The 18,244-nt window shown below is 60.3% G+C and overlaps 1 protein-coding gene across 4 annotated transcripts in view; it reads right to left on the bottom strand.

Annotated features, from left to right (window-relative positions):
* Positions 1-1,290: 1,290 nt before the first annotated feature.
* Positions 1,291-18,244, bottom strand: part of ARHGAP27 (Rho GTPase activating protein 27) — a 31,232-nt gene continuing 14,278 nt past the window's right edge. For 3 of the 4 annotated variants that reach the window (XM_026512591.4, XM_057318144.1, XM_057318143.1), the window contains 15 exons: positions 9,406-9,810; positions 8,872-9,054; positions 8,554-8,634; positions 8,398-8,481; positions 8,008-8,075; positions 7,687-7,777; positions 7,083-7,187; positions 5,115-5,213; positions 4,136-4,241; positions 3,906-4,013; positions 3,735-3,833; positions 3,487-3,564; positions 3,252-3,386; positions 3,003-3,108; positions 1,291-2,896 (listed from right to left, as the gene is read on the bottom strand). In XM_026512591.4, coding sequence (XP_026368376.1) covers positions 2,719-2,896; positions 3,003-3,108; positions 3,252-3,386; positions 3,487-3,564; positions 3,735-3,833; positions 3,906-4,013; positions 4,136-4,241; positions 5,115-5,213; positions 7,083-7,187; positions 7,687-7,777; positions 8,008-8,075; positions 8,398-8,481; positions 8,554-8,634; positions 8,872-9,054; positions 9,406-9,810 — 1,926 coding nt within the window. In that variant the 3' untranslated portion in view covers positions 1,291-2,718. Of the gene's footprint in view, positions 2,897-3,002; positions 3,109-3,251; positions 3,387-3,486; positions 3,565-3,734; positions 3,834-3,905; positions 4,014-4,135; positions 4,242-5,114; positions 5,214-7,082; positions 7,188-7,686; positions 7,778-8,007; positions 8,076-8,397; positions 8,482-8,553; positions 8,635-8,871; positions 9,055-9,405; positions 9,811-13,628; positions 14,286-18,244 lie in introns of those variants that run through there. The other variant, XM_057318145.1, reaches the window with a different exon arrangement.

Genomic DNA, 18,244 nt, shown 5'->3' with positions numbered 1-18,244 from the left:
GCCCTTATCCACTGTGGCACTTATCTTTAGGTCTGTCCCCCAACCAGCTTCAAGAGGCCAGATACTGTTTCTATGTATCTTTGTGTCTCCACACAAAATCCAGTTCATTCCCAACATACTCAGGGAGCACCTGCAGTGCTCCCCGAGCTCTGGGCTCGGTGTTGAGGACTCACGGCTAAGCCCGCACGGCTGGTGGCCCTGAGACGGCAAATGAAGCTCTGGGCAGGCTCTGCCATGTGACCTCTGGTGAGTTATGACATTGTCTCTCTAGGACTTTCCTCACTGGCAGTGGTGATTTCTGCAGCTTTTTCTGGTGACAAACCGTGATGATTCTGGGACTTCTTGGCCTGCTGCTACCTTGTTTGCTCACCAAGGCCTTGGCAGTGTCAGAAGTCCGGGGCAGGGTGAGGGTCAGATGGGGGAGCTGACACTTCCCAAGACCTCCCTGCCCAAGGACTCTCCTGCCTGCTGTCCTGCCACAGGCCACTGTTCCATTGTGGCCCACAAGGCCCGGCACACTCTGTCCTCTGCCAGCCTCTCCCACCTCACCTCACACCCATGCTCACGGGTGGTATGGGCTCTTTTCAGATTCTGTTCTCTCCACGAGCCTTCCCGCCACAGGGCCTTTGCACATGCTCTTCCCTCTGACTGGACACCCTTCCCTTAATTCCTCGCCTTGTCAACTCCTCTTCATTCTTTAGTGCTGGGCCCAGATGGGGCTTCCACAGAAGCATCTCAGGTTCCTGAGGGACAGTGACACCCGGGCAACACACTTTCAGAGCACCCTGCACTTTTTCTTACTTTTGTACACAGGATTGGAACCAAGTAATCAGTTGTTTAACATCTGTCCCGCTCTGTCCTCAGACCTGGGGGGAATCCTTGCCCTGCTGCGGGTCCCACTTTAGAAGGCTCTACTCTTGACCTTCTCTGTCTGTGCCTCTCCTCATAGGTTGAGGAACTTGTGGGGCCCCTTGGAGCCCAGGCCCTTCCCTCTGGACCATGCTCCTGATATGCAAGACCCCAGAAGTTCCTGCCCATCCTTCAGGGAATGGGCCATGTGGGGTGGCCATGGGCAGGGGGCAGATGGCAGATTGTGCTAGTGGACCGGCCTGTCCACATGTGTGCACGCGGACCTCCCCTGGGGGCAGGATGGCTCTGAGGGCAGATACAGGGGGAAGGCTGATGGCAGAGCCAGCTCTTCTCAGGCCAACACACCTGGGCATGGAATTCAGAAGTGTCACAGACTGGAACCTCATCTTCTAGGTCATTATGAACGTATGTTTGTCGAAGTAGGAGAATAGAACATATTTTATTTAACAGTTATAACTCGATTTGTTTAACTTTACAGTATTTCCATGTGGTGTGAGGCCTCCATTTGTGCTCTTGTCCCGGCCCTGCTGGCGTTGGGGGTGGGCTTGGGTCAGCGGCCGGCCACAAGCCCCACCGAGAGGGGGCATGCGCAGCAGCCCTGCCCCAGAGCACCGTGCCCGGCACAGAAGAGCGGATCGTAAATATTGGCTGTGAGAGACAAACGAGCTGATCCAAGTGAAATGCCTGGCAGGTGCGAATGTCAATAAATATTAGCTATTATTGTTTGTTGAACAGACTAACGGTAGGTGGGGCAGGGGGCCGAGGCCCAGAAACTGAGGTGGTTTGTGTGTGAGGAGGGAAAGGGCTTTGCTGGCCGCAGGGTTCATGCTTCCTTCAGAGCTTGTAGCCGCCTTCCCCCAGCCCTGCAGGCCTCTCCTAGCTCCTTAGGACAAGGCGGGCACCAGGCAGGCAGCCAGAAAGGCAGGCGCCGAGAGGGGCTGGGGGCTCTGCCGGTGCCATTTCCCCTTCCTGCAGAGAACAGCTGCGGTAGGTGTCCTGTTTGCCTCCAGGATCTCCCCAGGCCCAGACAGAACCCACCTGCTTTAGTTTCTTTTGCTTTGCCCATGAGCCCATGGTGGGGTGTGCAGGGGGCGTGGAGGGAGGGGTAGCTGAAAGGGCTGCGCTGTGAGAGGGGCCTGAGCTGGGCAGTCAGACCGCCCACGGGACCCTGAACAGGTCACTTTGCTGCCTCCCTCTCTTCATTCGTCAAACGGGATTGTGTGTGGAAACGGTGCGGGTCAGGCGGCCAGTGCAGGGTACACACCGAGCGGGTATGAAGAACCCGTGCACACACCACCAGTGGATCAGGGAGGGCAGAGGCTGGGATCAGGAAAGCGGTTGGAAAGGGCCCACCAGCCACTGAGTGTCAGGCAGGAGTTTGGCCCGAGGCAAGGGCAGGGCCGCAGGGGCGCTGCTGGGGCTGCTTCCCGACGGACGCCGGGCTGGGGCCCCTCAGGCTATCCTTGAAGGCCCCACCAGGTGAAGCCCCACACCCTAACTCCTCCCAGCGCCAAGCCCGGAAAACAAACTCTCACCCCGGCGCATTCTCACGCACACACAGTAGGTGTCGCTGTAATAAAGAACAGAACCCAAGTAAGCCCCAAACAGGACAGGCGGGGAGGGGGACCGGGGAATCACATTTTGCAAACTGCCCACCAGGGGTCACCATACTGCACGAAGGGGTGCAGATTTCACTTCGGCCTGTGGGCGGGTGGGAGGCGCAGGGTCTCCTGGATGAGTCCAGCCAAGCGGCCTCCAACCGTCCAGCTTCCAAGGCAGGACCACTGTCGCCGCCCCCAGTCCCGGGTCCGCAGCGCCAGCCGCGGGGGTGGGGGTAGGGGCCCGCGGTCAGTGCGGAGGGAAGATGTCTGAGCATCGCTGCAGGATGAGCTCTACCACCTGGTTCTGGAACACCATGGTCATGGGCATGCTGGTTTCCTCGGTCTCGGGCCGCAGCAGCGTGGGCCCGAACACTATAGCCACGCTCTGCACCGACATGCGGTTCTGATCGCCGTGCTCGATCACCCTGCGGCCGGGGAGTGGCGAGGGGGGAATCAGGGCCCAGAGCTGGAGGGGGCGCGGGGGGCCCACCAGCACCCGCCTCCCCACCCCCGCGCGGCTCGCCGGCTCACCGGCACAGGTGCTGGAAGAGCAGCCGCAGCGTGTCGTGGTTGGGGGCGGGCAGCGAGCGCACCAGGTCCCGCACACAGCGGCTGCGCTGGGCCTGGTCCTGTAGCTCTGGGGAAGGGACGGGAGGGTCGGCTCGGCGAGGGGAACGAGGGGCTGAGTCCCGGTGGGCGGTGGGGGGTCCGGCCGAGGGGGTGCCGGCGCCAGGCCGGGCCATCCCAGCCCCATCCGCCCCGCCTCCCCCAGGCGCTCACTGATGGCAGCGATGAACTGGCGGAAGTGCGAGAAGGGGAAGAGGGGCTCCGGCAGCTCTCGAAAGAAGAGCTTCAGGGCTCCGGTGATCACGTGGACGTCCTCCCAGCGCCCGTCGTCCAGGTCCAGGCGCTCATCTGCGGGAAGGCGGGAGGGGGGGGAAGGAGGTCGGAAGAGGCGATCAGCACCCCTTGGTGCCCTAAGGTCCTGGGGTTAGGGACGGGAGCCGGGCCTCACCGTGGTCCACCTTATAGCGCAGCTTCTGGATGGTGGCCAAGTTTCCACTGATGCGGTACAGGCCGTCGATGTCCAGCCCTGCGGCAGGGGGAGGCGCTGACCTCGGGCTTCGTGGGACGGGTCTAAAGCTCCTGCTCGGATTCCCACTCGGGGGTTCCCGTTCTCCCGGCCCCCGCCCCCACCCCACTGCCCACCCAGGGGTCCCTGTCCGGGGGTCCGGGAGGCAGGCCTCGAGGCGCCGCGCGTACCCCGGGCCTCGACGGCGCGGATGCATTGCTGCACGAAGCGCGGCACGGAGCTCCTCTCGCGCTCACACAGCGCGGCCAGCGCGCAGCCGAACACCTGGTCTGGGGGAGAGGCTCGTCAGCGCCGCCCGGCCGCCCCCACCCCCCGCGCCGCGCCCCGGCTCCCTGCGGTACCTCTGATGTAGCCCTTCTCCCGCAGCGACTGCAGCGTGGGCCGCTTCAGCAGAAACTTGCGGAGCCTGTGGCGGACCCTGCTCAGGTCGCTCTCCGCGGTGGCTGCGCCTGAGCCCAGGAAAGCGGGGTGGAGTCACTCGGTGGCCCCAGCGGGGTCGTCACTGTCCCCCCACTCCTGCCCCCAGGAGATGCCCACCACCCCGCACCCACCTCCGCCCCACCCTGCGCACCTGCACCGGGCCGCGCCTCGTCCTCCCGCCAGCTCCCCAGGCGCTCGCTGGACCCAAAGTCCGCGCTGCTGCTCTCGCTTTCCTCCTCCGGGGGCAGGTCTGCGGACTGGAATCACGCGGGCCAGCCGGTGGGCCTTCCGGGACGGGGTGAGGGGCCCGGAGTGCCCTCCCGGCCGCCTGATGATTCCCAGGCAAAGTTCACGCTCCCCTTCTCCAGTTCACTCCTCTGACCTCCGCCGGGGAGCCTCAGAACGTTCACCTCCCTTGGCGGCATGGAGCCCTTCAGGTGCTGGGGACGGTCATCCTGCTCTCTCCCACTCTTTCTTATCCTGGCCCCCCTTGCCCATATTTTCCTAGCTCCTCTGCGCACACTCCACGAGGTCAGCATTCCTCAATATGAGGCTCCTAGTTCTGAACTTACAGTCCAGCTGAGGCCTCAGCACTGCCAACCATTGCCCCAGCATCACCGCCCTAGATCGGGCTCCCTACCTCTAGTAATACAGCCAAGCTCTGTACTCAGTGTCGGCTCCTAGGGAACTGAGGGTCAAAAAGCCCCAGGTTGTTTCCAGGTGAAGAGCTGTCAGAGGGGGCCCGTTCCATTTCTAGTTGTGCAATGAATATTTTGAAGCTAAACAACAGTAGACTCTTCAATCCAATCCTTTAAAACTTTACATTCTGGTTTTAGCCTGTCATTCCAGCCTGAGGCTCTTTCTCAGATATTTCCTTTTCTTCCTGCCTCCCTTGAAATGGAACACTCCTCGAGGATGTGCCCCCACCCCCTGACCTGGAGAGATCTCCTGCAGGGCCAATCCCCCGGGCTAGATTTGCATGCTTAAGAAAGACTATTTCTTCTGCAGCCCATCAGCTCTGCAGCCACGGGAGGCCTGCGTCTGCAGGGAGGGGCACTCACCCCCTGATGCCCCACCCACGGCGGGCACAGCTCCTCCGCTGGCCACCCCATCCCCACCAGCCTGCTTACCAGCTCCTGGATGCCCTCGCCAATGGCCTTGTACCAGGTGCTGATGATGGCCTCGGAGTCATGCTGGATCAGGTACTCTGAGCCGTCTCGGCTCCGCAGCTGGAGAGACACAAGTCACTCAGTCATCTCTGGCTCCTTGGGTCTGCCCTGGGGCCAGGCCTCAGTGGTAGGGGATGCTGGGAGGGGAGGCACAGAAATGGTGGAAATGATCTGTCCTTGTCTCCCGGACGGAGAGCACAATAGAGCAAAGGCTCACCCCAGGCCAAGGCATTCCGTCTGATTAAAAGCAGTAAGATGGGCAAACTGAGGCCCTCTCAAAGCATAATCCGTTCCTATCTGAAAGTTTCATACAGAAGGAAAAGCTATATAGTTACCCAGCAATATGTCTCCCAAGACGTTCATCCTGCTGGATGCACAGGCAAGCGGAGTTGCCCCAAACCAGCTGTTTTGGGGGGACTATCGCTGAAGTTTTCTGTGGCTCTGGAGTGACTAGGAAGACCCGCTGTGAAAATCTGCCAGGCCCAACTAGCCTGGCCACGATCTAGAATGTGGGGCTGCCTCTTGAGAAAAATCCTAGAAGTGCCTGCCTACAGGCCACCCCCTGAGTGAAGGAAGGATGGCCGCCCGCCAGCCAGGAAGCAGGCGGTGCCTCCATTTCCATCCAAGACTGTGGGCCTTTCCAACAGCTTGAGTAGCTTCCCAGAGTGCCATCTGCCTTCCGGTTCTTGCCAGAAAAGACAACTCGGAAGCGTTTACTCAGCGGTGTTCTCCAAAGGCAAGATGGAGAGCTGACATTTATAGAGCACTGGCTGAAGGATGTCCCCCTAGGTCAGGAGGGAACCTGCCTAGCGAAAGTGATGTCCTTCCTCAGTCTGACACCCGTGACAGACGTGGCTAACTGATCACCGCGCTCGACCCTGCTGAGCCTGGAGAAAGGCCCCAGAGTAGCTCAGGAGATCAAACTGGTTTTCCAGCCCTGCTCTGTGGAGATGCTGGTTCTAGAACCGAAAGAAGCTTGGTGAATCTTCAGAAAACTACACTCTCAAGCACCTGGCAGAATTGCTTTTTCTGAGCTGAATTATGCAGTGACGCTTTTGGCTTTTATCGTGTTAGCTGAAGCAGCTCCCAGGGTCTCTTACTAACCTAGACCGGCGCTGTACGCCACAAATGGCTGCCGGAGCTAAGGGTTAGGAAAAAGCTTTGATTTCACTCAAAATTTGGGAAAGTCCCCCTCTCCCCCCACACCCCCATAAGAAGAACCACGTAACTGATCTCCCTTCTCTTTTCACTTTGGCTACCAGGAGGCCCGAGCTAATTATTCTCAGCAACAAGACAGCGCCTGCACATCGTCTGCCCCCTGATGCCTCTCCGCATGGACCCCTTGCGCTAATGTGTGCCTGGCCCTGGCTTTTCGGTGGATTTTACCAGCTCCCCGTGCGTTTTTCTGTTGTGAGCTTCCTCAGAACTTCTGGGGACTGAGGTGAGGGTAAAGGTAGTTTAAAAGCAAGAGGACATGTGGACAGTGGGGGGTGTGGCACTGTGAGGGTCCTTGCCTGGACGCCACCTGGGGACCCAGTTTATTCACTGAGGACCCAGTTCAGCTAGAAGCCGGGCTCTGACCGGCCAGAGCGGGTTTCCAACCTGTCAAAGTGAGTAGCCGGGGACAGGGAGTCTCCTGTGTTCCGGGATGAGGGCTGCCCTTCCAGGCATGGGTTTTGTCCCCCAGAGACCCCCTTACTCCTCACCCCCTCCAGGGCCAAGGGCAAGTAAGCTCAGTTCCTGGAGAGGGAACCGCAGAATCCGTGATGTCAGAAGCACTGTGGATGGATCCCCAAGGTGGACGCAACTTTGGCTTTGAGCCCTGAGAATTCCAGTCCCACTCTCCCCAGGTCCCCCTTCTTGGGGCTTGCCTACTGAGGGTCTCAAGCCATCAGTCAGGCCCCTCTCCTCCCAAGCCGCAGCACTCACCTCCAGCACATTCTTCCTGCTTGACTTGTCCTTGGGGGCCCAGGAGAGAGAGGCCCCCCTTAGGTCCACTGTGTACTCAGGCGTGGAGAGCTTGGGAGGCTGCCTCTGTGGGAGAGGGGAGAAGGGTTGGGGGGAGCACAGTTGCAGAGAGCCCTCAGCTCAGACAGGCCTGCCACAGCTCCTGGCTCCAATCCACCAGGCTCCCTTGGCTCCAGGGATAGGATGGGGAAGGGGGGGCCAAGGGTTCCTGGAGCCTGGAGGTCCTGGGATAGCCTGGCCTCTGCTGCCTGCCCACCCAGGAGAGGAAAGAAGAACGGAGCACACCCCTCATCCCCAGGAGCAGGCGTGCCCAGTCCCTAGTCTGCTTGCCAGCCAGGCTGGAGTGGCCACCCTCAAGGACTGCTCCCCATGTCCAGGGTGGCTGGAAGTGCTTGTCATGGGCTGAATTTGCTGTCATCACCCCCTGCCAAGGCCCAGCTCCCATGGCACCCATGTTCCACTGTCACAGACCTAGCCTTTAACAAGTCAGATCAGGTAAAGAGCCACAGGAGTCAGGAGCAGATGGAAGTGGGGGGGGTCCCTGTCCTGGGAACCTGGGCCTCACCAGGCCGCCTGCAGCTGAGGCCTTGGAGTCCTTGAAGAATGTCAGGACGCCACCCTCCAGCACCGTCCAGGAGGCACTCCAGTGCTTCTTCCTAGGTGGGGGTGGGGAAGTGGCAGGTGACCAGGCTTGCATTTGGCCCTGGGCTGAGGCCCCCTTCCACCCACTTGGTAGCCAAGGGACCCTGGGCAAGTTCCTATCTCTCACGGGACCTCTTAGAAAGTTGCTATGAGGATTAACAAGAGCCTGGCATTCAGGATGTGCTCAGTAAATGTCATCGTTAAGGCCCACCCCGCCCTGGTCTGCGCGCAGCCCGGCTCTCACCGGAGCCGCTTCCCCTTGTCCACCGTCTTGGTGCGATGGAGCACACCGGCCTTGTCCAGAGTCTTGATCTGAGAAAGACACCGGGAAAGAGGAGGCAGTTACCCGGGTGGGCCACAGGGGGCAGAGGCTAGTCTCCTCCACTGCTGGGCCTGAGTCACCACTAACCCTCTTTGCTGCAGGTGCTGGTGGGGTACCTGCTTTCACCCCGGCAGGAGAGATCTCCTCCCAGCTCCCAACCTCACCCAACCCTGGGCTGGGGATGACCCAGACCCAGGTTCATTCAGCCCGGCTAGTGCGGGGGGATATGCCCGGCCCAGTCCTCACAACCTTCAGGAAGCCCCTGTTTCTTCGGTGGGGGTCCTGCCAGGGCCTACATGCTCCTTCCCTTACCTTCTCCTCAGGAGGGCTGGCCTGGGCTGGGGTCTCACTGTCCTGGCTGGATTTGTGGATGCTTCGAGGGGCAGGGACAGGAACCTGAGGAGAAAGACACTGTCATATATAATCCCTCCCCCTCTCCCCAAGACTCTCCCTTTGCCGGTTGGTTACCTGGGGCAGCTCCCACTGGACCGAGGCGTCATCTGGGTTGTAGAAGTAGGGCTTCCCATGTTGGTCCTCCAACCTCACCCACTGTGGGGAGAGGGAGGGTCAGGGCTCCCAGCTCGCCTCACGGGAGGGCAGACCACGTTTCCCTCTGACCAGAACCCAGTATAGCCCCAGGCAGTTTGGAGGGTCAGCTGCGGGCGACCGCGTGTCTGGGAGACCACCCAGGAGCCGCAGTTTATGGTGTTAAGGTGAGCTCCTAGTGAGGAAGAGTTGGAGGAATGACCGGGGGGCTGTCTGGGCACATCTGCCCGCTGCCCGTACCTGCTCTTGGGTGAAGTGGTTGGTGTAGAGCGTCTGCCCGTCGGGGCTCACTTGGCAAGACCAGCCGGGGGGCGTGGCCAAGGGAGAGGTGGACCGAGGCTCACTGAAAGAGCCCACGGGGGAATAGTCCTCCTCCGGGTAACTGGTCAGCGACTCCGGGTAATCCATCTCAGGGGTAGGGGGCTGCAGGGAGCAGAAGGCTGAGTCAGAGGGTCTCAGAGCCAGTACGCACCTTGGCCCTGCCCTTTTAGACCAGGCCACGCCCCCCACGAGCATTCCGGGGGTTGTGGGGAGCAGGAGGCGGGGTCTGAGGCCTCGGAGCTACTCCGCCCACCCAGGCGAGGCCACGCCCCTCTCCCGCCTTCCCGGGGGCTGCGGGAAGCAGGAGGCGGTGTCTGAGGCCTCAGAACCACCCCGCCCACCCGGGCCAGGCCCCGCCCCTCTCCCTCCTTCCCGGGGGCTGCGGGGAGCAGGAGGCGGGGTCTGAGGCCTCGGAGCTACCCCGCCCACCCGGGCCAGGTCACGCCCCCTCACCCTCTGGTCCCTGGGGCTGAGCGGGCTCAGGCTCGGCTGCATCTCCAGCTCGTCCTCAGGCTCGTCCTCGGTCTCGTCCTCCCAGACGGCCTCGCCCGTCAGCGGGTTGTAGAAGAACACCCTGCGGCTCTCCTCATCCCAGTACTGGCCCCAGTCGGTCTCGAGGCTCTCGCGGCTGCCCACCGAGGCCGGAGAGGTGGCCGGGCTGGCGGCGCCCTCGGCAGCGTCGAAGGGCGACTCCCAGGTGGTCACGCCCGTGTCTGGGTTGTAGTAGTAGGGGCGCCCGCTGCCCGCGTCCGTGTGCGTCTCCCACGCCGGGGGGCGGGGGGCCGCGGGGGCGCCCGGCGAAGTGACCGAAGGCTGCCTCTCTACGTTCTCGTACACGGGCTCCGGGGGGTCGTCCACCTGTGGGAGGAGGAAGGAGACATGACCTTCGGGGCAGCTCCGGGGTCACACAGTCCCGACTCGGCCACTTGCCATCTGGGTGACCTTTGGCAAGTTGGAGTACCCCCTGCTTCAGTTCCGCCGGCTGCACAACGTCTGCCCTGCCCGCTCCGGAAATTGTAGTGAAGAGAGAATGAGGAAATATTCTTGAAAGTGGATTGCAAAGTATGAAATGTCCCAGATGCGTAGGGCGGTTACATTAATTATTTATTAGCAATAATAAAATATCGATAACTCAGTTGTCCCAGCTGTGCACTCACTCTGCACTCCAGGGGTCCAGTCAGAGGCTGGGCAGGACTAGAGAAATGGCCTGGGCCCCATTCCTTTTCCTCCCCCATTCAGGTCACACGGGGGCAGGGCCCCAGGGCACTCTACAATTTCCCACCCCCTTCCTTCCTGGCTCTGAGAGCTCTGGGGCTGGAATCAGTTACTGCCTCCGGTTCTGGGACTGAAACTTCCTGAATGTGGGCTTTGCAGGACTCAGAATGAACTGCAGAGAAGGGCAGGAGAGAGGAGAGCCAGATGGGAGGAAGGAAGGAGCAGCAAGGAAAGATGAATCCCTCCTGCCCTCCAAAGGAAAGCGAGGTGGGCTGGCGGGTTCCGTCACACAGAACATACGTCTGGCCACGCTCAACACCCCACTGCTCCCTGCCGCCTGCGGGGCAAAGTCTATGCCTTCAACAGGGCACGAGATGTCTGTCACCTGACAGTCTTCCACCTTATTTCCTGCCGTTCCTGGCCCCTTGCTTTGAACTTTAAGCTCTAGCAGCACGGAGTTGCTGGAGGCCCCATCCCAACGGCTGAGTCTTCTATGGGCCTCAGCCCTTCACAGCCTGCCTCGGCCCATCCCCACCCCTTTCTCGCCTGGCCAACTCCAGTTCCTCCTTTAAGACTCAGCTCAGGTGTCAGGTTCAACACCCCTCCTGAGATTCCGCTAGTGTGCCCACCGCAGCCTAGCACCCTCAGCCTGCCCGAGGGTGGATAACTACACTGTCAAACCCCAGGCAGCAGAATAGCACCAGAAGATTAATACAGTTTCTTTCCTTTTTCTTTTTTTTTTTTAAGATTTTATTTATTTATTTGAGAGAGAGAGCAAAGGAGTGAGAGAGAATACTAGCCCGGTGAGGGGGAGAGGGAGAAGCAGACGCCCCGCTGTGCAGGGAGCCCGATGCAGGGCTCCATCCGGATCCTGGGACCCCAGGATCATGACCTGAGCCGAAGGCGGATGCTTAACCGACTGAGCCACCCAGGCGCCCCAGATTAGTACTGTTTCTAAGAATCTATAATGCTACGAAGGAAACGCAGATTTCAACACGGCGAACAGCATATAGTTCCAATTATGTGTTTTTAGAAACCCTCCAAAATGCTAACAGAGGTTATCTCTGGGCAGCGTAATTGTAGGGATTGTGTTTGTTTTTATTTATTTTTTTCTTTAAACTTTTCTCAAAATTTTGTATAATAAACTCCCCCCCCGCCTTTTTTAATCACAGAAGTTCCTCTGTTGCTGTGATGCCCTCACTGAGCCGTAAGCCCTCCAAGAGGGGAAGCAAGTCCTGTCAAGGTGGCCTCTCCCCGGGCCTTAGGTAGGTGCCCAAAAACACATCCATGTGTCCCGCAAAGATTCGCCCGTCCGGTGCGGGCACTGCTCTAGGCACTGGGAATGCAGCGGTGAACAAAGGGCCCCAAATCCCTAGTGGGCAGCCTGTTTAAATGGTCGGGGAGCAGGGGGAGAGAGCCAAGCAGGGTGATGAGTGAAACGCACCCACGTCCATGAAAATTCCTGCTGGCAAGGAGAAAAACCCTCAGACAAGCAGTGGGTTTTAGAACACGGGGGCGGGAGGTAGGGGGGTATGTCCCAGCCATGGAGGGAGCAGGAAGAGCTGGGTACACCCGTTCCTCGCTCCTCTCCCTCCCCGCACAAGCTCTTGTGTGGCTGAGACAGGACCCTCCACCCCACTTCTCCTTTCTCTCTGCCTGCTGCGGCGCCCCCTGAGCATCCCGGATTCCGCCCACACCGGCCCGCGGACCCACCCACCCCAAACACAAGCCGCCTTCCTGTCTGGGCCTCTGCTCCAGCGGGGTCCCTCGGCCTGCAGCTCCCTGCTCTCAATACCTGCCCACCCCGCTCCGGCTCGTCTGCAGTGCTGCTCGGCTCCAAGCCTCCTGGGAGAGGCCGTCTCCCTCCGGAGAGACGTCTACCCGCGGTCACTCTGTTCATCCCTCTGCGAGGCCCGGCAGCCTCCTGCCCTGCTGGCCCGTTCATCGTCCGCCCCTCCGCCTACCTCCTCTGACCCCAAACGCAGGGGTTTTTTGAGAGCAGGACCCAGGGTGATGTGACTGACCCTGCCCTCTAGCAGGTGGCCCAACGCCCTGAAGCATGCAGCCGGTCCACCAAAGGGACTTCTCGGCTGAGTGCACAGGCCAACGCCAGGCCACACTTCAGCAGCAAACAGGCAACACACACACCTGACGCTACAGGAGAGACTGGATTAGCTTTGAACAAGGGCTTCCTGGGAATGACCGTCCAGCGCGGGAGCCGGGAGACTACTTGGGAGGATGGGATGGAGGCAGGGGGCAGACGACACACCTCCTGCCCACCCCAGCCCAACCCAACTGAGGCAGTGGCCTTCCCATTCCTGCGACGGGGGCTGGAAGGTCCGATGGCGGGGAGATGAGCTAAGGAAGGAGCCAGACTGTTTGGAGCGGGGATTTCCACCTGCAGGCCGCTGGTCTTGGCTGGGAGTCCACGGGGAGTCCCAGGCTGGTCAGCCTGAGGGGGATCTTGCTCGAACACCCCTAGCGGGTGCAGAGCAGACCTGGGAGGTGGATGTTTAGGCCCCCCGGCATGGTGGGGCTGTCACCAGGAAGAGAAGATGTAGGACCACACTGTGGGGCTCTAGACTGCAGACCGGAGGCCAAAGGGGGCCGGGCAGGGCCCCCTGGAAGGAAGCGCTTTCTAAGGATTGGGGCTGCCCCAGAGACACAGGCCGCTTTAGGAGGCGGTCAGGAGTGTTCACGGGAGGTGAGCAGCCCCCCGTTAGCGATGCTGCAGCGCTGTGGAGGGAGCTGGACCTCAGCAGGCCTGAGGTCCCTTCAAACTCTAGAACCCTCTGTAGCACCCCCACAGTGCTAAGATAGAGGCGCTTTCCTCTCCTGACAGAGCCAGGATCAGACTGGAAGCCCCACCTCCATGCCCTCTGGCCTTCAAGGGCAAGCTTGCCCAGGTTAGAGCAGGGCCTGCCACCCCCGGCCAACTCCTGAAGGCCCAGGCAACACCCTGTCACAGCCCACCAACAGGGCCCTGATGAGGGCACCAGCAGCTCTGGAGGCCCAGACCCCAATCACAACAGCGACACGGGGGACATTAGTAGGAAACGGGAAGTGGTCTCCCACCTCAGGCCAGAGGACAGAGCCAAGAGGGGCTCTGGCTCTCACCACACCCAGCTGTCCGGGCCCCGAGCACTCCCCTCGTCTCCAGTTCCCTCCCCTTGCCCATGAACAGGTGGCTGGCCCGCCTCCCTTCCCCCAAGCTGGTCAGCATCTCTCAGAGTCCCTCTGCAGCCCATCTCAGATAGGCAAGGCCTTGGAAAAGGAAAGAGGAAAGAAGGGAGGAGTCCTCCAAGTCTGGGAGATGTCCTGCTCCAGACCGCAGCTCACCCAGCTCCTGAGAGGGCCAGAGGATGGAGGCCCACGGGGGGGGGGGGGGGGGGCTTGTCGCAGAGGCCCTCAGCCATCCCCATCAGAGGCCGAGCTCTCCCCCAAATGCCAGGGTCCCCTACCTGTACCCGCAGGGCCCGACTCCGCCTCTTGGTCAGCTTGGCAATCATGTCCACCATGCCGTGCCCTCGGAGCTGCTGGGACGGAGCCCTGGGAAGGTTTCAGGGGTGGAGCCAAGGGGCACAACCCCGGGGCTGGCACAGGGCAACAGGGGAACAAGAAGTTGCTTCGAGATGGCGGGAGGCTGAACCTCCAGCCCATTTCCTGTCGGGGCTGCGGAAGTGCTGCCTGATAGAGGGTGGGGTGGGGTGAAGTGGGGGTGTCTCAGGTCCGGGGTATTTTTACATGTCCTGGGAAGCACTGGCCTTCCTGCTCAATGCTCTGATCGCCAGCAAGTCCTGAGTTCCGGGCCCAGACACAGCCAGGGAGCAGGGCCGCACCGGAACCCTGGGTGGGGGAGGGGGAGGCCGCACAGCTAGGAGCAGGCGGAGGGGACAGCTGGGTGCCGGAGCCTGGGCTCGCCTAGACAGGACCTGGAGTGGCTCTCGATTCCCCCAAAGCCCGGGGAGGATGTGATGGGGAAGAGGAAGCTGGTGTGTGCATTGCAGGGGGGAATGCCTCAAAGAGGAAGGGGCCTGGGCGGCTGTGGTATCGGAGGGAGCTGGCGTCTGGAGCCCTCCAGCCACACGGAGGACGGGAGGGATTTTGACCACACCACGATCTACTCGCCTGACAGCCTGAGCCTGCCTCCTCCGGCCTCGGTCACCAAGATGCGTGCACGCACCCCCGCCTGCATGTCCACTTACATGCCCCACTCTCCCAGGACCCAGGGAAGGGATAGGAACTAGCTCCTCCATGACCCTACCACCGAGAGCCTCCCCCGGCCTCCCTTCTCTTCACCCTCTTGTCAGGTGGTTGTTCAAACCTCAGCCATGCACAACGGGCACAGTGTGTCCTGGGTGAGACGCTGCTGCCCCCCGCAAGCCCTTGGGGACCACCTTGTCTTCCTAACACCCTCAGAGGTGCTTCCTCCCCAGCTCCAAAGGCCAGGCAGCACCCTGCCACCCACCCACCCACCGCCCACGGCTCTCCCACAAAGGCTGCCCAGCTCCTGCTTCAGGCTCCGACCCCCATCTTCCCCCCGGATCCCAGACCCCTCGTCTCCTGCTCTTCTGTTTCGGTAACCCTCTTGTCCCCAGCCCTGGCCCTACTTTCTCCCCTGCCCATGACCCCCAGGCCACTCCTTCTCTCAGTGGCCCACTGTGGCCTCAGGACAGGGACACCCAACGAGAGCCCGGCATGGTGTAGATTGGGAGCGCGGGACATTGGGGCAGACCACATCCCGCGCAAGCCAGGGACTTGCCCTACCCTGGCCTCGAGCACCCTGCCCTCCCTTGTGGGCCGCAGAAGCCCGGAGCACCAGGGGCAGAGAGGCCTGGAGTCCTCCCACTTGTCACACACATGACACATTCCACTGCCCCCGCCCTGAGGGACATGGGCCATGTTGCCAAGAGAGATGGAGCCAGCCAGGAGATGGGAAGAGCCTCTGTAGATTCCAGGGCAGCTGGAAACCCTGAGTGGGCAGCAGGGAGGAGCGGGGCAGGGAAGGAGAGAGGAGGCAGGTGTGGGAGCCTAGCCCTTAGCACTGCCCTGCTGTAGAGTTAGGAAGCAAGGTCTCCCTGTGGCGGGAACCAAGTGTGACAGTACGGGAAACCGGGACCACAGAAAAGGCAGCCCCCATGCTGCTTTCCCCCAGGAAGAAGCCTGGCCCGCACGCCCAGAGGGGCTCCCGGAGGGCTCTGGCCCCACACCCGGGGACGGAGCAAAATCCACACAGCTCTGGCCTGAGCCACAGGTTGACTCCTCAGGCCTCCAGCCTAGGCCTCCCCTTCCGGGCGAGAGGAGGTGTGACCACAGCCGCTCCCCCACTGGGGTCCTCCTCCACCAACCACACCCCCACGCCTCGCCTGGCCTCCTGGCCTCCAGAGGCATATGGTGGAGGAGGGGACAGAACAAGCCAGCTGCACATCTGCCGCCTCTCCGGTCCTCTGTCCTCACCCCTCCTCCCTCGAACCTTCACAAGCAGGTGCAACCAGAAAATCCTATCAGCTCTCAGGGGCCAGAGGCAAAGAAACGCCTACAAACCAGTGACTGGAGCCCAGAGACGGGCTGAGGGGGCAGCGGAGGGGCCGGGACCTCCTTTGCTGACTCCATGCCAGCCGAGCTAGGTGGAGGGAGAGTGGAGAATAAATTGTGATCTTTGCCTCAGGGAGCTTAAGCACTGGCACCCTTCCCTCCCCGGAGCACGCCCTCTCCAGGACAGAGTCCGGGCCTCACTGGGTCCACCACCCCTCGCCCTGAGCGATGAGTCCACCAGTGGGGAAGCTGGGGGTCACCCTGCAGGGTCCCCCAGCCTCAGAATGGTGGGGAACCGTGCCTGGAGCTGCTCCCCGAGAGTCTGGTGTAACTGGTTTGGGCTCAGACATGTTGTACTAAGGTAAGGCTCAGTGTCATCTTACTGCTTGCCCTGTGGCCCGCGAGTCCCAAGACCATAGCCCGAGGTGAGGTTCTTCTTGGGGTTTGGAGTAGAAGCCTCATCATTGGATTAAAAGGGAAAAAGGACGAAGCGGGATTCAGAGACATGGCTTCTCGGTGCAGACTGTGCCTTGGCTTCTCTCTGGGCAACCCCTTGACTCTCTGGGCCTCTGTTTCTTTATCCACAGAATGGGCTGTCATCCCCTCCCCCCTCACAGGGCTGGCTTCTGTGAAAGTGTCCAGCCGGGCCCTGAGTTCCTACACCCTGCACCAGGGGGGCGTGGGGAAGAAGGGAGGGCTGCACTTCTGCTTTTCTGCTTCTGAGTTTCGATTGAGTGCCCCTGGCTCTGGACTCTGCCCCGAGCCTCTTGGTGACCTCATGGGACTGCGTGCTTGGCCTGCTCCTCCAGGGCAGGTGGGGTGTGGGGCGGAACCCCTTTGCTACTCACATGCCCTCTGCTCTGGATAAGGCTGGCAGACACCCAGAAGGGCTCCCGCTGCTGGGCCGGGACGAATCAGAAACGGTCTGTCAAGGAAACTGCTGGCCAGCGTAGGCTGGGATCGTGAGCCCGCCCAGGGAGGAAAATGCGACAGGGGCCCATCCCTTCAAATGTAGCTGCAGCTGCACCCGCCATTCCTCCTCACTCCCCCAGAGGAGGGACCGGCTTCCCCCGTCCAAGGTGACCTCCTCAATCTGGGCCCTGGAGGTTCCCATTACCTCTCACTTACTCCTCAAATCTCTAGCCCCTCCCACTTGACTGCCTTTGGCCCTTTGGCATTTCAACAAACTCAGGGTTTCGCCATCTTATTTTAATTTTTTTTGAAGATTTTTATTTATTTATTTGACAGAGAGAGAGAGCGCGAGGGAGAGAGAGAGCACAAGCAGGGGGAGCGGCAGGCAGAGGGAGAGGGAGAAGCAGGCTCCCTGCTGAGCAGGGAGCCTGACGCGGGGCTCCATCCCAGGACCCAGGATCATGACCTGAGCCGAAGGCAGACGCTTCACCGACTGAGCCCCCTAGGCGCCCCGAGGTCTCTCCACCTTAGAAAGAGAAAGTGCAGCCCTGACCCAGCTCTGCCTGCCTCCTTTTCAGAGCCCACTTCCCGAAGGCGGGCATGTACGCACCACCCTGTGGTCCACACACCCTGACATCCAGCCCACTGCTCGGAGGTCCTACGACTCCCCGATGACGACTGTGGTCCTTGTCGGGTGTGACTCCCCCCTGGTCCTTAGTCCTTACAACCATCATGCTTCTTATCCTCCGGTGCCCGCTGGGCTTTGGGCCCACACTCCTCGTCGCCGGCCTATCTCCTTGACGCTTGGTCTCACCTATGCTTCTCACTCTGCTGTGCTGGGGGCGCCCAGCCCGCTCTGTGAGGTTCACAACCCGCCAGGCCATCTCCAGGAGCGCACACCCGACTGCCGCCCTGGGTGTCCTTGGTAGGCCTCCAAGGCTGCATATCCCAAACCAATTCACCTTCCTCCCCCTCCTCCTCCTCCCCACCTTGGCATCAATCAAACAGAGACCTAGAGTCACCGAGCCCAGTGACCCGACCTGCCTCAGCCTTTCAGACCTGCCAGTCCGCAGGTAACACAGGCATTAGGGGAATATGGGAACACCACCACAAGGAAGCACCCAGTCAAATCCAGAGTAGGCGTCCTACGGGGCAACCGGTCTGGTCTCTGTCAGGGCAGGAGGAGAGGGAGGGGACCATCGAGAGAGACTGAACAGACAGTCAGATGGAATGCATGGTTCTCGAGTTGATCCTGGTTCAAACAAACTGGCTGGGAGAGATTTGTTTTAGGACAATGAGGGACATTTGACTATGGCCTGGGTCTGAGATGACATTAAGGAACTAATGTGAATTTTATTAGATATAATAATGGTTATGGTATTGTGATTATGGAGAAAAACATTTTTAAGACATTTTAAGACATTTTAAGACAATGCTGAATTTTTTTAGGGATGAGATATGATAAAGTCTGGAATTTATTATTTCTTGGCCAAAAAAAAAAAAAAAAAAGAACAAACGTGGTAAGCAGTAACTGTTAAATCTAAGTAATAGGTATAATTATATTCATTTTAATATTGTTTTTGCTTCTTTGCATGTTTGAAAATCTTCATAATAAAAAGCGGGAAAAGAA

Source organism: Ursus arctos, unplaced genomic scaffold (genome assembly GCF_023065955.2).
Source record: "Ursus arctos isolate Adak ecotype North America unplaced genomic scaffold, UrsArc2.0 scaffold_24, whole genome shotgun sequence".
Lineage (NCBI taxonomy): Eukaryota > Metazoa > Chordata > Mammalia > Carnivora > Ursidae > Ursus > Ursus arctos.
The sequence above is the reverse complement of the archived record's forward strand: the minus strand, read 5'-3'. Positions and strand labels throughout refer to the sequence as shown.